At 51.6% G+C, this 17,203-nt stretch overlaps 1 protein-coding gene across 1 annotated transcript in view; it reads right to left on the bottom strand.

Annotated features, from left to right (window-relative positions):
* Obscn (obscurin, cytoskeletal calmodulin and titin-interacting RhoGEF) overlaps positions 1–16,886 on the bottom strand; it is a 135,943-nt gene extending 119,057 nt beyond the window's left edge. Inside the window, exons 1-10 of the mRNA XM_076937701.1 lie at positions 16,742–16,886; positions 13,169–14,171; positions 12,287–12,556; positions 11,392–11,652; positions 10,729–11,037; positions 10,145–10,411; positions 9,084–9,365; positions 7,630–7,905; positions 6,028–6,303; positions 4,384–4,659 (exon numbers count right to left, since the gene is read on the bottom strand). Of these exons, the coding sequence (XP_076793816.1) occupies positions 4,384–4,659; positions 6,028–6,303; positions 7,630–7,905; positions 9,084–9,365; positions 10,145–10,411; positions 10,729–11,037; positions 11,392–11,652; positions 12,287–12,556; positions 13,169–14,150 (3,199 nt within the window). The 5' untranslated portion in view covers positions 14,151–14,171; positions 16,742–16,886. The remainder of the gene's footprint in view (positions 1–4,383; positions 4,660–6,027; positions 6,304–7,629; positions 7,906–9,083; positions 9,366–10,144; positions 10,412–10,728; positions 11,038–11,391; positions 11,653–12,286; positions 12,557–13,168; positions 14,172–16,741) is intronic.
* Positions 16,887–17,203: the final 317 nt, after the last annotated feature.

Here is a 17,203-nt window from a genome sequence, read left to right as displayed (position 1 = left end):
CCAGGAAGTAGCACTATTAAAAGGTGTGGCCCTGTTGGAGTGGGTGTGGCCTTATTGGAGTAGGTGTGTCACTGTAGGTGTGGCCTTTAAGACCCTCATCCTAGCTGCCTGGAAGCCAGTATTGTGCTAGCAGTCTTCAGATGAAGATGTAGAACTCTCAGCTCCTCCTGTACCATCTCTGCCTGGATGCTACCATGCTCCCACCTTGATGATAATGGACTGAACCTCTGAACCTGTAAGCCAGCCCCAATGAAATGTTTTCCGTATAAGAGTCTGTTCACAGCAATAAAACCCTTAACTAAGACACTAATGAGATTCTATGTCATATAATGCCAGTTTCCATGATCCTGTTCATTCTTCATCTGTAAGAGGCCTTTGTTTCAAATTAACATGATTTGTCCTTAAATTGGAAAGGTAATTTAACTACAGTAAAATTAAAATGAATATTTTATTAAGACAATTTACATAAGAAACTCTGTATTTTTTCCCTGTTAGCATAAAATCATCAAAGGCACATGCGACATGGGAAAACGTAGGTGAAGGCCTCAGTGATTCCAGACTGCTGATGAACTAACTCACTGGTCATTCGATCACCACCACAGCCAAGGTGAGCAGAGGCCTCCTGGGGGCCTGAAGCTGGGAGGTCTGCAGTGAACAGCAGAGGTCACACTTCCCCTTCTCACCGGCAAGGCACAAATATAGACCATAGCGCATTGGTCCGTGAAATAAAGATGTTATCCATGTTGGCACAGTAGAGGAAGTAGGAGACCTAGACTCAGTGGTGTAGGAAGACCTTGGTGCACTGTGGTAGGTATTTAAGAGACTCGAAGCCAGACAAGTAGAACACAGAGGGATAACTACCAGAGATCTGCACTCATGAGCAAGAAAGTGAGTGCCTAGCCTGTAGAACAGAGAGTGCTGAGGAAAGTGTCTGTCACCCCTGCTTTCCCATGCTGGGTAGGGTGTGACAATGAAACCCAAGCCTGGGATTAGGCTCAAGGCTTCTCCAAGAAATAGGAGCTAGGAGGGTTTGAAGCCAGCCAGGGATACATAAGACCCTGGCTTGAAAAGTAAATAAACCAACAAGCAAAGAAGAAGGATCAATGAGGTGGTGACATCTCCTATAGATAGACTTCTAATTTATGATGCCAAACCTCAGTGAAGCAAGATAGCTGAGGCCCACATGTTAGCACTTTCCCTTCTGTGGCTGAAAGGTTGTGAAAGTCTGTGGTATAAGGTTACACAGCCACCCCAATCTGCTCACGTTGCTAGAACAAAATGCCTGAGGTTGGTACTTCATTAAAGTAAAAAACAGGTTTGTTCAGCTCACAGTTCCAAAGTTGAAGGAAAACACCCTGACAGCAGTGAGGCTCTGGTGAGGACTCAGGGAAGATAGCACCACAGTAACAGGAGAGGAAAGGAGATGTGAGAGGTGCCAGGCTCACTCATGAGAGTCCACTCTCACAGGAGCCACTTCAGTCCCACAAGACCTGGCACAGTGCACTCAGCTACTTATGAGGCTCGAAGCTCCACAGCCTCCACTCCCACTAGGGCCTGCTCTGTAAATGTCTCCTCATCTCAACACAATAGCAACCAAATACCAGCACATGAGCTTATGTGAGAAACCACACATCCAGACAGAGCAGAGACCAGCAGAGGCCCTCGGAAGGCTGGGGTGGCTGCAAGATTCCTTGGAGGACTAGGACAAGGACTCGAATAAATAAGAAGTAGGTAAGGCTGATCAAACTGCAGCAGGCCTAGAATGGCTCTGCTACTGAGTGCTCCCCACTTACCCAGCAAATAGAGGGTGTTCCTTGCTCTAGAACTAGGGGCTATCATCGTAATCGAGTCTAAGTATAAAATGTACAGAAGTCAATAAAAAAGAAATTCTCTATCACACCAGGACAGGAATGGACAGGAATAGATGTGATAAAAGCCCAACTGCAAAAATGGCAGGGCCAAGTGGGAGATGGTGACGTCATGGGGGCCCACCCTCAGGAACAGCCACACCATTCATTAGAGCTATTGGACAAGGATGCAGCCATAGAGAGACCAAAAAATGCAAATGTGGAAGCTTACATAGGATAGACTTCAGCTGTAGAGGATGTAATTAGGATGGGAAAAACCCTGGGTTCAACATCAAAATGTGGTGGTGGGGGGGGTGTCTGTGCATGTGTGTGTCTGTCTATCTGCCTGTTGATCTGTATGCATGTCTGTCTGTGTGTGTGTGTCTGTGTGTGTGTCTGTGTTTGTATATCTATATGTCTGTGTGTATGACTGTGTGTCTCTATATGTGTTTGTGTATGTCTATGTGTATGTCTGTGTGTGTGTCTATGTGACTATGTATGTCTGTCTGTGTGTCTGTGTGTGTGTTTGTGTGTCTATGAGTGTCTGTGTATGTCTGTGTGTCTATGTGTCTGTGTGACTGTGTGTGTCTCTATGTGTGTCCGTGTGTATCTATGTGTGTGTATATGTGACTGTGTGTGTCTATGTGTCTGTGTATGTCTGTGTGTCTGTGTATATATATGTCTGTATGTCTGTATGTCTGTGTATAGATGTGTGTGTGTGTGTGTATCTGTGTGACTATGTGTATTTATATGTGTCTGTGTGTGTATATGTGTTTGTATGTGGCTATGTGTGTATGTGTAATGCACACATGATGGCAATTTAGTCACCTAATCTAGCATCCATACGTTCTGTTAAGTCAAACAGAAATTATAAAGTTTAAAAATGCAACAACCGAAAGTAAATCTACTTCCAGTGGTATTGGCGTTGTGTGGACTAGAACATAAGATTAGTGAATTGGAAGATAGACCAAAAGCAAATGTGCAAACTATAGCAACGAGAGAAACATGGCTGAGCAGGGAGAAGCATGTGCTTGATAACGGCACAAGAACATGAAAGTGTCAGCCATTGTAACGGGAGTTCTTGCAGGGACAGATGGGATAAAAGAGCCAAAGACCAGGATACACATTGACCCAGGATGCTCTGAACCCCAGCATCAAGCAAACTGCATGAGGTCTTTGTTGTATTACTGCTGCCTTAATCAAGGCATCTACTGCTGTAAGACACCATGACCAAAAACAATGTGGGGAAGAAAGGGTTTGTTTCAGCCTACGAGTCCCAATCAGTCCGTCACGAAGGAAAGTTGGACAAAGCCTCAAGGCAGGAACCTGAGGTAGGAGAAGTGTTCCTCGTGGCTTGCTCAGCCTGTTTATTTCTTTCATTTGTGTAGAGGATTTTCATTTTCTTTTATTGTATAGACCTAGACAGAATTATTTATTGGGATGTTACATGTGATTCCTTCTCTGTCCATCAAGGTCACACAAGTTCAAAATGTCTAAAGATAACCCTTTCACAAAGAAAGACCTATAATCCAGTTGTTCTATCAGCCCACGGTTCTTTTATTTCTTTCATCTCTCTTTAAATTAAAGACACATACTCACTTCCAATTTCTCCACAAGAGGCTCTCTGGCAATTATTTTAAACAATTTACTTCAGGAATCATTTCAACCCCCACTTCTCTTAAGAATGATTTCAGATCATATTCATTCCTGACACTACCAGAATGCTGATCTGTATGCAGGATCTGCCAGTGCCACTGGAGCAGGCATCCATCCCTTCACAGGTACCTCCAGCTCTAACCTCCTGTTCAGGACAAGCCTCATTATGAACACCAACATTTCTTTGAGCTGTCTTGTGTGTCAAAGCTCACACTGAACAGTCAGTTCTGGGTTGCAAAAGGTTTATTTGTACACCTGTTTTCCAGGTTTTGTACCTGCTTTCTTAAATACCCTAGGCCACTCCCCAGGCGTAGAACTCGACAAAGTGAGCTGAGGCCTCCACATCAATCACTAATTCAGAAAATGCACCCCAGACCTGCCTACACACCAATCCTATGGAGATATTTCTCAACTGAGTGTCCTTCTTCTCAAATGACTCTGACTTGTGTCAAGTTGACATAAAATAATCAACACAACTGCCAAAAATCAGTGTTTTCAAACAAAAAGGAATTTCCAGAACTCACAAACCCAGAGACCTGCTACAGCAGACACCAGTGGAGCAGAGGTCTTCAGGGGAAACTAACTTCCACCCAAATCGTGGCTCTGCAACGGTCTAGCTAACCAAGACAAAGCTCCTCTGTGCCTCATCTTAAAATGAAAATAGTCAGGATTCTTCCTTGTAAAATTGCTGAGAAGTTTAAAATCTTTTAAAAATAAGAAGAATTTCACAAAATCAAGGTGCCTGAATATGTTTGGCAATCTCTAGACGTGATTATAGGTGAAGTTCATAAAACAAACAAGTCACAAGGCAGTAGTGTCTCGCCTTAATTTTTAATATGCACACTACAAAACATTAAAAAAAAAAAAAAAAAAAACTTACCTGCGACGTCCAGACGGAAGGACACCTTCTGTCCCCCAGCCTCGCAGCTGTACTCCCCAGCATCTGCCTTGCCCGCCTGCTGCACCACCAGCCTCCTGGAGCAGCCCGAGGCCTCCACGCGCACCTTCGAGCTAGAGCTCAGCTTCTTCCCGTCCTTGAACCATGTCACCTCAGTCTGGGCCTGGGCCACCTCACAGCTCAGTGTGGCACTGGCCCCTGCCTCTGCCTTCACCTCGCTGCGTGCCTGCTGCTCCTTGGCAAACACCAGCTTGGGCTCTGGGAACAGACAAGGACACACGTAGAGGGTCAGAGATCAGGAAGGCCACCTACAGAGACTGTATGGGGCAGCTCGAAGGCAGGACATCACCCAGGCTCTACACACTGTGTCCAGGAAAAGTCCCTAAAACCTCTCAACACACAACCCCAGTTTATCCACATAGCCTGTCACCACTGCTGGGATGGCTCAAGGGGAGACATGGTTATTACAGTCCTCCATGGAAAGGCTGTGAGTCATGACACCCCCACAGTGGCAACGAAGAGTCTCCCCCAAAACTTGATAGGACATGCCTCACTAAGCTGAAAATTCTAACTCTCCATACCTTTTCCTACTCTGAGTAATTTTCAGCCGTGGCATCTGCTAAACGGAGCTCCTGGGCCATCTGTGACCCTCTGCTGTCTGTCTCACTGATGTCTCCAGCCATCAGTATCTGTGTTTCTCTGTATGGCTGGTATGCAAGAAGACCCTATTCTTAGTAGTACTGTTTCTTCTTCATATTTATTTCAGGAATCTGTTTATATATTACAGCACTTATCCTCCCTCATAGTAGGTATGGCCTGTGGGTCTGATCCCAGTGACAGATGGTTAGATGTGGCTTGTCCATTTTGTCAAGAACAAAATTCTATGGGTTAAAAAAGGGAGGAGGTGGGGAATACACCAGCATGTACTTTGGCTAATATTTAAACTCAGTTGCAGATTAAGTGAATGCAAGGGCCCCAAACCACAGAAACAGCAACAGGGAACGTGTTTCTCCACTGGTGCCTGCATGGGGTTCTCAAGTGCCTCTTGGCTTACTGTTCTCTCTGCTTCCTCAGTAAACTAGCTAATTCTGTCAAGGACATTGCCGCATCATGGCAGAGCCCTCCCCCCAACCCCCGCCCGCCTGGGGATCTGAGGAGGATTGTTCAGGCTTCACTGCCCACAGCATGAAGTGTATTTCCTAATGCAGTTATGGAAACAGCACTAAGCTGCAGAAAACCCTGTACCTTCCTGCAAGATCCCTTGAGCTCAGCCATACATGAGAGAACAAGAAGCAAGAGAGGCTAAGGGGTGAAGTGAAAAGAGGGGACAGCAAGGGTTGTCAATAAAGAGCACATAATACTCTTGCAAAGGACCCAAGTTTGGTTCCCAGCACCCAAATTAAGCTACTACTCTTGGCTGCCTGTAACTCCAGCTCCAGGGGATCCAGTGCCCTCTTCTGGACTCACTGAATACCTGCACTCATGTGCACACACCCACACACATATACACATGGTTAAAAGGTAATAATAAAGCAATTTCTAAAGGGAATGTAACCAGGATCTGTCTTAGCCATAGCCAGCCTTCAACACCGCTATCCAAGGCTAGCTTAGTTGTGTAACACCCACCTGTGATGTCCAGATGGAAGGACACCTTCTGTCCCCTGGCCTCGCAGCTGTACTCCCCAGCATCTGCCTTGCCTGCCTGCTGCACCACCAGCCTCCTGGAGCAGCCCGAGGCCTCCACGTGCACCTTCGAGCTGGAGCTCAGCTTCTTCCCGTCCTTGAACCATGTCACCTCAGTCTGGGCCTGGGCCACCTCGCAGCTCAGTGTGGCACTGGCCCCTGCCTCTGCCTTCACCTCGCTGCGAGTCTGCTGCTCCTTTGCAAACACCAGCTTGGGTTCTGAAGACAAATAGGAACACACCAAGTCAGAGGCACTGTACAGATCAGCAAAATCAAAACCAGAAAGACCCTGGATGGGTCACCTGAAGAGTAGACTGTCATCCAGGCTCTGCACTATGCTCAGGAGAAGCCCAGAGGTCTCTAAGCACAGGCAAGTCATTCTCCTTATCCACCCAGAGAACATTCCAAGGCCTGCAGTAGGTGCCTCAAACACCAAATACTACATATTTGTTTCTCCTTAAGTGCCCCTAAAAAAAGTTTAGTTGATAAATTAGGTAGAGTAAGAAATTCATTGGGGCTGGAGAGATGGCTCAGAGGTTAAGAGCACTGATTGCTCTTCTAGAGGTCCTGAGTTCAATTTCCAGCAACCACATGGTGACTCACAATCATTTGTATTGGGATCTGATGCCTTCTTCTGGTGTGTCTGAGGGCAGCAACATTGTATTCACATACATAAAATAATTAATAAATCTTTAAAGTTCAAAAAAAGAATCTTTTTTTAATTAAAAAAAAAAAAAGAAATTCATAAGCCAGCTGGGCATGGTGAGACACGCCTTTAATCCCAGCACTCAGGAAGCAGAGACAGGCAGAGCTCTGTGAGGTCAAAGACAACCTAGTCTACAACATGAGTTCCAAGATAGCCAGGGCTACACAGAGAAACTCTGTCACAAAAAAAAGAAAAGAAAAGAAAAAAGAAAGAAAGAAAGAAAGAAAGAAAGAGAATGAAAAGAAGATGGAGGGGGAGAAAGAGGAGAAAGAGGAGGAAGAGAAAGAAAGAGTAGAAGGAGGAGGGAAAGAAGAGGAAGAAAAGGAAGGAAGGAAGGAAGGAAGGAAGGAAGGAAAGAAGAGGAAGAAAAGGAAGGAAGGAAGGAAGGAGAGAAAGAGAGAAAGAGAGAGGGAGAAAGGAAGGAAAAGAGAAAGAAAGAGAAAAAGAAAAAGGGCTGGAAAGATAGCTCAGCAATTAAGAGCACTGGCTGCTCTTCAGAGATCCTGAGTTCAATTCCCAGCAACCACATAGTGGATCACAACCATCTGTAATGGGATCTGATGCCCTCTTCTGGTATTCAGGTGTACATGCAGGCAGAATGCTGTATACATAATAAATAAAATTAACCTTAAAAACCTTTTAAAAAGAAAGAAAACCCATAAGCCAGGTATGGCAGCACATGGCTTTAATCTTAACATTTGGGAGGCAAAGAAAAGCAGACCTCTAAGTTTGAGACTAGCCTGGTCTACATCACAAGTTCCAGGCAAGGCCAGCCAAAGTTACATAGTGAGATTCTGTATGTATGTATAAATACATACATGGTGTCCCAAAGGACTGACCTGTGACATTCAGATGGAAGGACACCTTCTGTCCCCCAGCCTCGCAGCTGTACTCCCCAGCATCCGCCTTGCCCGCCTGCTGCACCACCAGCCTCCTGGAGCAGCCCGAGGCCTCCACGCGCACCTTCGAGCTGGAGCTCAACTTCTTCCCATCCTTGAACCATGTCACCTCAGTCTGGGCCTGGACCATCTCGCAGCTCAGTGTGGCACTGGCCCCTGCCTCTGCCTTCACCTCGCTGTAAGCTGGCTGCTTCTTGATGAACACCACTTTGGGTTCTGGAGAGTTAGATAAGAACACTTACTCAGAGTATCCTACCAAGCTCCTTAGTTCTGAATTCTGATTAACAAACTCTGGACTCTGGGAAACCCCAGTTCCTGCCACAAAAATCCTCCATGGCCTGTTGCTTGGCTATGGTTCTTCTTAAACCTGGGTAATGTGATCTCTTCACTGGCCAGAACAGATTGGCAGGGAAGGGACACCAGGAATCACCAGGCCAGCCCTTACAGGCAGAGACAATATTCTCTCAGTCCCTAATCTGCCCACCTTCAGAAATACTTTCTGCAGAGTAGAGGAAGGTCCCATTCTTGAACACATTCCCTGCTTTCTCTACCAACCGGACAATGGCCATGGCATGATTTTTGCTTTTGGATGCAGCCAAACTTACAGCCATGCATATTACTAAGAATCCTGGTGCACTGAAAATATGCATTTGTAAGTTTTCAGAGCCTGTGTGGAAAATGGCAGCACATGCCTCTGGAAGGCAGCAAAGAGTTTTCATCTGTGGAGATATATTTGGACCCCACCCACCCAATAATGCACACCCAGTCCCCTGAAGGGTGGTGTGCATCTCTGCCAGCACTGGAAGTCTACAGCATCTTCATGCAGGGAGCAGGGGGAGGTACCCTTGCCCTGCCTGGTGTCCAAAGCTGCCCCCAGCCAATGCCATACCCCCATGTCATACTGCAAGAAGCAGTAGCAAGAGGGACCTAAGCATCTTGCTGTCTTTGCCCAGCACACTTGCACATGTGCTCCTGAGGTCCAGGTGGCCCCAAGTCACAATATCCACATAGCCACCGGCTATGTCTGCGAAGAGAAGCTGTGAACCCTACACAGTAAGGATGCAGCTGCTCAGACTTAGACCATACGGGATGCTGATGCTTGCCCAGACCAGAGAGGTTCCACCACAGCTAGGAAGTCCTTCTTACTATAGAACTACCACTACCCACCACCACTAAAACATACATGCAGAGGCACACACACACAAAAGCACACTACACACATGTGTGCACATATGTGCACACACACACACATATACACACACGTCAGAAAACAGCTACCCCACTGCTCAGAACCCCTCCCAGCATGCCTGGAGCTACAGGACAAAAAATACACATCCAGAACCACAGAGCAGCAGAAGGACAAGATGCCAGCCCCGCTGCCCACCTGCACTCACCTTGCACCAACAACTGGTAGGCAATGCGACTCCCACGACTGACACACTCATAGAGGCCAGCATCATCCTGTGCCACATCTCGCACCAGCAATGCTCGCTTTCCAGCTGATACCTGCATCTCATACTTGTTCCCTAGGGACAGCTCACGACCATCCTTCAGCCAAGTCACAGCTGCAGCCTGGTCAGCCAGCTCAGCCAGCAGCTGTGCCTCCTCGTGCAACTGGGCCAGCACCTCCCGGGCAGCCACAGCAGGAAGCTTGCTGCTAGGCAGCCCCAGAGCAGCTACAGGTCAGGAATGGTTTAACAAAAGTCAATAGGGACAAAAAAAAAAAAAAAAAAAAAAAAAAAAAAAAACACAAGAAGGTGGGCCAAAGGAGTCATGTGCAGTGAAGAGGAGAGAGGATATGAGGGTAGAAAAAGAGACAAAAGGGAAGAGACCCAGGAAAAGGGGTGGGTTAGAAGCAAAGGAACAACCACGAAAAGCAAGTTAGTGGGAGGCAAGAGAAGGGCAGGGCAAAAGGAGTGAGGAAGAGGAGGGACAGGTGAGTGCAGGGCGCCAGTGAAAAGACAGAGAGCATGGGAAAAGCCAGCATGGGGGAGTGGTATGGGGGTGAGAGAGAAACAGACAGAGAGGAGATAGAGAGAAAAAAGAGAGAATGAGAAAAAAGGCAGTCAGAGATGTGGTCCAACCAGAGCGTCTTACACACACACAGAGAGACATATACACACAGAGAGACATACACACAGAGAGAGAGACATACACACACAGAGACACAGAGGCATACACACACTAGATCCACACACAGAGAGACATACACACAGAGAGACATACACACACAGACACACACAGAGAGAGACATACACACACACACACACACACACACACACACACACACACACGCCCAACCTCAACTGCCAGCCTGGGGTGAACAGCCCCAAGTACCCAGCTGCCTTGCCCCCTTTATCAAATGACCTCCAGACAAACCTTCTCTAGAGACTTTCCCTCCTGCCCACCACCACACTGCAGGAAAAAAAAAAGGGACTCTGGGACTCAGGCCTACCTCGGACCACCATTTGGATGCTGGTTTCAATGCCGTTAGCCACAAATTTCAGCTGTGCCCCATGTAATCTGGCGGGCACCTCTCTGATGGTGAGCATATGCCGGGTACGGTCACAACGGATCACGTATACACTGCTAGCTTTCAATGGCTCCCCATCCAGGAACCACTCGCCCGAAGAGGCCACCGTGAGGTCCACGGAGAAAGTGACCTCACCACCCTCCACTGCCTCCACCGCCTTCAGAGGTGTCTTTACAGCCAGCATGGGCACTGCAGAGTGAGAGGCATTAAGGGAAGAGTTGGGGACAGATGAGAGCACAGCCTTTGTCTTCCCCTCCTCTTCCCTGTCCCCACACAGATGGAGTAGTAGCTGAAGCCTAACTCACTGAGACTGCCGAGCAGAATCAGGCTCAGTGGGACTGTCTTAGGATGCCCAACATCTTAGGAGGCTCTGACATCTCCTAACCCACATAGAGAGTCCCCTTTAGATCACCCTGGCTCCCCTGGAGGCAGACTCATGATTTGGGGTCAGGTAACTCAAGGGCAGGTGGCAGCCCCCTGTGATGTTACTAAATGGTCTCACTCACCCAAGTGCATGGTCCCTGGAAACTCAAGGTAAGGACTCTGGCCAAAGTGATTGATGGCTGACACTCGGAACTGGAAGTCCCCTTCCTCAGCCACACCGGTGACAGTAAACTCAGTTGTGTCCAGCCTTTCTGCTTCATGACACCTGCTCCAGGCATAGGCACCCAGCTTCCTCTTCTCCACCACATAACCATCAATAGTGACAGGGCGGTCTCCATGGGGTGGTGGGGACCAGCTGAGGGTCACAGAACTCTCTGTCTTGGCCTTTACAACAGGGTCGGCAGGAGGGTACAGGGGTGGCCTCCTGGGTGCTGGGTGGAAAACAGGTTGAAGTCATCAGCTGAGAGCCCCCTCCCCCAGCCTGATGGAATGACCGATGGGACTTGAGTCTCCCCCCCCCCAGACCCCAGCACTGCTCTGGTGGATGGCATGGTACCACCCACCATCAGTGGGCTCAGAAGCCTTTCTCCAGACCTGCTGCCACCCAGTTGAACTGGAAAGTCCCCTTGTCAAGAGAGGAACACGGTGTGGAGAACACACAACAACAATTTTCTGCCACCCTTGGACGGCCACTGGTAAGGGAAGCCTACAACATGGGGGGAGGACAGGGTGCAGCCGTGTCCCTGCAGGGAAGGCCATCCAAAGACCATCCTTCCAGCCCTTACCTGATACACAGAACTGGGTGGTCGTTCGGCAGCCACCAGACACAAAGGCCACCTCACCCATGTCCTCTAAGGTGCACTGGAAGATGGTCAGTGTGTGGCAAGTGCCTTCTGCAGTGATGGCGACCCGGCCCCCTGCCACCATCTCCTCCTGGTTCCGTAGCCACTGGACAGGGCCTTCGGGGACAGCCAGCTCCACCCAAAAGACGGCTGTGTCTCCAGTGCGCACTACTGTCTTCCGAGGCAGCCTTCTGGTCAAGTTTCCTAGAGTGGGAAGATTGCCAAGATGGTGCCCCATACTCCTTTTGTGCACCTCCTACTCTTTGGCCTCCAATTCAGTTTCCTATATATGGAGCCCATCCTCCCACCTGCTTCACTCTTACACACACACACATACACACAAGCACACACGCACACACAAGCACACAAGCACGCAAGCACTCATACACACCTGTCCAACCATCTGGTTGGTCCCTCACCGGTCCAGAACCAGGCTTAACTCTAACCCTAACCCTAGCCTCCTCTAACTCAGGCTCAACTCTCCCCAGCCCCAGACCACTACACACCTCCACGCCCTAGAACCTCCCCACCTACTGACTCACCACATGTGCACCCTGCCCTCTTCCCTATCTGCCTCACCTGCAGTACCGCAACCTATCTTTCCAATTCCGGAAGGCACCCTCTTGTCAACCTGAACCATCACACTCGTCTCGACCCCACCCCCACCACACATCCCAGATCCCCTCTGCCCTGTCCCTCTCAACTCAGTCCCATTTATCTGCCTTCTTGTCTATACTCAACTGGCGCCATCAGTTCCCCTTTAGTGAGAGGCCTGCCACCTCTGCACCCAGGCTTGTTTGCACTCCTGGCCCCGCCCCGCCCCGCCCCGCCCGCCTGCCTTGAACAGAGAGCTCTGCCACCGTGCGGCTGCCCTCTGTGGTCTCGCAGATGTACACCGCGTCGTCGTCTGCCGAGACATTGCGCACGGTCAGCCGTCGCTCGGTGCCCTCCTCCTCGATGTCGTACTTGGCGCTGGCCCATAGCCGGGTCTCCTCCTTGAACCACGCCGCCTCGGTGGCTGGCTGAGCCACCTCGCACTGGAATGTGGCAGACTCTTTCTCTCGCACCTCCAGGTCCTGCAGCCGCTTCTTGAAGGGCACCGCCGGCTCTGTGGGAGGGGGGCAGTGAGAGAGAGGGGCCAATGGCGGGGCTCCGACAGGAGCAGGGGCAGGGACGAGGCAAGCAAGCAGAGCTTGTGGCGAGGAATGAGAGCAGGGAACCTGAAGCTAACAGATCCGAAGGAGGCAAGGGAGGAGCCCGGGACATAGGCATGGACCATCAGAGTTGGCGGGTGGGGGAAGGGGAGAAGGGGAAGGGAGAGATGTCCTCAACGGACCAAGGGACCAAAAATGAAGAAGGGACATGGTCAAATAGGTGAGCTGACGGGACAGAGTGGAGAGTAAGAGAAGAAAGTCTAACACGAAAGAAATAGCAGGCGATATGTGAGGTAGGGGTGTGCAGGGAGGGATGTAGGGGTAGTGACTAGGACTATGATGGTTCAGGCCAGAGGCCATCATTGCCCGTGGGTTTTGAGGAAGGAGATCCGCCCAGATCTCCACCTCAGGATGTAGCCACCCGACCTTAGCAGATCTTTGCACCAGGTTATCTCCTGGAAACGCAGCTGGTGCTCAAGTGAAAGGACGAGGTGCGTGCGGGGAGAGGGGTTTGACCGGAAAGAGCTGCAGCCTTGCGCATGTGCGGGGGTTACAAGTTTGCTCACCTCTCACGACCACAAGCACCGAGCTATAGGTCTGGCCCACGAGGTTGGATGCTGTGCAGGTGTAAAGGCCGCGGTCGGACTGCTTGCAGAAAAGAATCTTAAGGACAAAGTTCTCTTGTTCGTCCTCATACACTACGTGTCGACGGCCCTCGGTCACCAGCTGCCCGTCCTTCTTCCACACTGTCTCGGGCTTTGGCTCGCCGGTCACAAAGCAGCTGAGGCGTGCGTGTTTGCCTTCGGTCACCGTGCAGGTGCGCGTGCCAGCGCCGGGTGGAGAAGGGGGGATGCCCTCTGCGCGCATGGCCTCGCGCCGCTGCTGCAGATGCGCTAGGAGTGTGGCGGTGGAGGTTCCGGGTGGTCCCGCAACCTCGGCGTCCGAGTCCACCACGAGAGCGGCGGCAGCGCTGGCGGAGCCCAGCGGGTTCTCTGCTCGGACTTCGTAGGTGCCACCATCGCGAGGCCTGGCGGACCGGATGCGAAGCGCGCTCGCCTCGCCGTGATCTTCCACGCGCACATGGGGAGCATCGGGTGCGCCCAGGCGCCGCCCGTCTTTGGACCAGCTCACAGCAGGTTGTGGTGAGCCGCCAACGCGACATCGGAAGGTGGCGTCTGCGCCCTCGCGCACGCGAATGGACGTGGGCCGCAGCAGAAAGTGGGGCGCCTGCTCAGCACAGGTGCCCTCCGAGTCCACTCGCAGGCCTACGGCGGCGAAGGCCTCCCCTATGGCGTTCCTCGCGCGACACACGTACTGCCCGCTGTCACCTAGCGCCAGATCGAGGATGGTGAGGCGGTACACATCCCCGTCCTGGGCCAGGCGGAATCGCGCTCCTGCCTCCACTGGCTGCCGGTCCTTCTCCCAGCTCACATGTGGCGTGGGGTTGCCCACGATCTGGCAGCTCAGCGTGGCATCCTTGCCAACAGATACCACAAAGGCCTTTGGCCGCGTCAGGAAGCGGGGTGCTCCGCTGAAGGAGTGGTCCATGATGACAGCAGGGTTGGGGGACTACAAAAGGCAGAGATGAAGGTCATGATGGTGTTGAGCTGAGCCAGTCACTTGTGCCACATTTGACCCTCTTCCTCCTCATCCAGTGTTACCAGGAGAGGCCAATTTAACCAAATGGACACCTCCACATGGGTTCCCCCCTCACCAGGTCTCATTTTCTTCTCCACTCCCAAGCCACTCTAGTGGCTCCAAAGTCCAGCAGTTCAGACTGGCCCCTTTCTGTGACTTGAAACTCTAGGATCTTCCATGATCTTGATGTGCCTCCACTCTATGCCCAACTCCAGCCTCTCGACCCAAAATGATGTCACCTAAAGTGGGGTTCATGCTAACAGAGGTGTCCTTACTCACTGGGCTGCAGATAACCCACTAGCACCTGTCTGCCCACAAACTGCCAATCCTTGGGGAAACCCTGGCTCCCAGGTAAGAGCAGGGTGTACGGGCAGTGTAGCCAATGTAGTCTGGGACCAGTACAGCCAGCTTCTCTCTACAAGAGCTGGGGAACAGATGGACCTAGCTAGCCTGGGGCCTGATGGCCTTGTCACTATTCAGTCCTTAGCATGGTCCTGTCAATTTGGATCCCCCTGCAAGAATGTGATTGCATGCCTCAGCACCCCCCGCCCAGGAACCATCAGCACCCAAATAAGGCTGGCCTCTGCTCAGTCAAGGCTTAGCCCCAGCCAAGCTGCCACTGATCCAGTGAGTGGGTGAAATTACCTGCCTGCACTGGGTCTCATATAGGGACAATGAGTGCTGCAGCTGGCTCAACAAGCTAACCTCCGCCACCTCTGACAGACGTGGGTACCCCAGTGCAGAGACCTCAGCCTCCAGTCTCTCAGCCTGGACTGCCTGACATGGGACCAGCCAGTTGATGGGTTTGTGCTCCCTGACCCTCCGGCTTCTGGTCCTGTGATTCAGGTAGTTAATCCCCTAATCCTCTTCCAGGAGACTGATCCCGGACCAGGGCTGGGCAGCACTGGCTGGTTTGCTGACTCACTGTCCAGTCAGCAGCTCTGTCCCCCACCCACAAACAGGCCCCATCTCTTAGGGTTCGGATAGGGCCGTCAGGCAGCACCAACTGGGCCCAAGTCCAGCCCCAAGAGCTGCCTTTCAGCATCTGTTACATAGAAAGTCTGCCTTGACATCAGGGGCCTTGAGCGTTCAGTCTGTAGGTCCCCAGAAGCAAGACAGGACACCTTATGCCTCTACCCACCATCCTATGCATAGGCTGGAGTGGCCCAGCCAGAGACACATGAACAAGAGTGTGCAAACAGCCTGACACACACATATGTAAAAGGAGCTGGGCCCATCCTCAGCAGGTCCACAGGCCCTGGATTGGAGATTCCAGAGCTTCCCTAGGCCTCCACAGATGCTGCCCCTGGGTCTCACTGTCTGCTCAAGGCCTGTATCCCCTCTACAACTATGTTACCAGTCAGCTGCACACCAAGTCACTGGCCACTATTAATGGGTTCAGAATGACAGCCTCAGAGCCCCTTGGCCACCCTACCTAAGGTCTGAGGCCAGAGAAGAGCTCCCAGGACTGGGGATCTGTTCTCTTTCCTAAAGATGAGGAAACCACAGTGTGACAGATGCTTCCAGAAAATCCATCCCCAGGGAGGCCCCTCCTCTTGCCTGGTTTGGGCTGGAGGCTGCATCTCCTAAGCAGAGAGGTCCTGGGGGTCATCCCCAGCCTCTCAGAGGAGTGTCTTCCTCCTAGAAAGTCAGCTCTTCCTTCCTCACCCCCTCCTCACCCCAGCAGGTGACTTGGTCTTTTCTCCTGCCTAAGGTGGTTTTCAGGAGCCCCGACACTCGCTCATGTAACTGGCCATACTGTAACCCACACCCTCCACAACTTTAACAGAATGTGGATATTCTGCTTCTTGCAGGGTGGACCAGTTCTCTGGATGAACCAAGTGAGAGGTGGCACACAGACTGGGTCTAGCTAGCCTGGGGCCTGATGGCCTTATCACTATTCAGTCCTTAACAGAGACTACCCCCTCCCTGGAACTCTGTCTTGCTGGGCCTTTCTCTCCTCCACACCACTCCAAGAGCGCAGGCCTGTGGCCCCCATGCCCTTCTAGAATGAATTTCCAAGGGCAACCCCTGAGCTCAGCCTCACCTTAGACCCCGGGCCTGTGACTTCCCCCACTCCCCGGGAAATTCTTTCCTGGAGTCAAGTGTCAGTGCCCCTCTGGCTGTCCCCTCCACTGAGCCAACAGGCCCAAAATAGCCCCAGCTGTCAGCGGGCATCCATCTCGGAAGAGCTGGGGGGCAGGGACATCAGACCCCCAGGCAGTAGGGAGACTAAGGGGTAACCCAGCCAGGCATTAGTTGCACAGTGCCAGCCATAGCCCTCCCAGACCCCTCAGGGCAAACTGCCCCTTCACATTCTGAGATCTCAACTCAGAGTCACAGAAGGGCCCAGATCTGGCATCTGGCCCACTCTCTTCTCAGGGAGGGGCCCAGGATGACTGAACCCCTAAAGTTCCCAAGTTCTACAGAACACAGTGACCTTCAGCCCATCTGACCTCCAGCAATGAAAGATGGCCCTCACGGCAGCTCGGCCTCCTCACCTGTGTCTACCAGGGGTTGGGGCAGCACCCAGGCAAGGGGCACAGATGGTGAGTTGGGGGCTGCTGGGTCTGCCTCCTTCCTGGGGCCCAGGACGATGTGGTTCCCACCCAGCAGCCCACACTCCAGCCGGTCCTCAGACTGGACAGGGACGAAAGGACAGGCAAACGCTGTCAGCTGAAGAAGGCTGGGCCCGCCCCTGCCCCACCCCCGTTCTGGTCAGCCCAGCCCAGCCTAGCTCCAAAATAGCCCTGGTGTCACTGTCCAGGATTCAGTTTCACCCTCAGCCCTACGGAGGCAAAGGGCAGGTGGTCAGGAGCAGGAAGACGCCTGTGTCCTCCCAGTGTGATGAGGGTGGCGGGGAGAAGGGTAACTGGTGCAGCTTCCCTCAGACCAGCATCCTGAAGTGTTGGTGGGGAAAGATCCTAGGGTCCCAGGATGGTGCCAAGAGGGTCCAGTCAGCA

Source organism: Arvicanthis niloticus, chromosome 6 (genome assembly GCF_011762505.2).
Source record: "Arvicanthis niloticus isolate mArvNil1 chromosome 6, mArvNil1.pat.X, whole genome shotgun sequence".
Taxonomy (NCBI): Eukaryota; Metazoa; Chordata; class Mammalia; order Rodentia; family Muridae; genus Arvicanthis; species Arvicanthis niloticus.
This window is presented reverse-complemented; position numbering and strand designations above follow the sequence as displayed.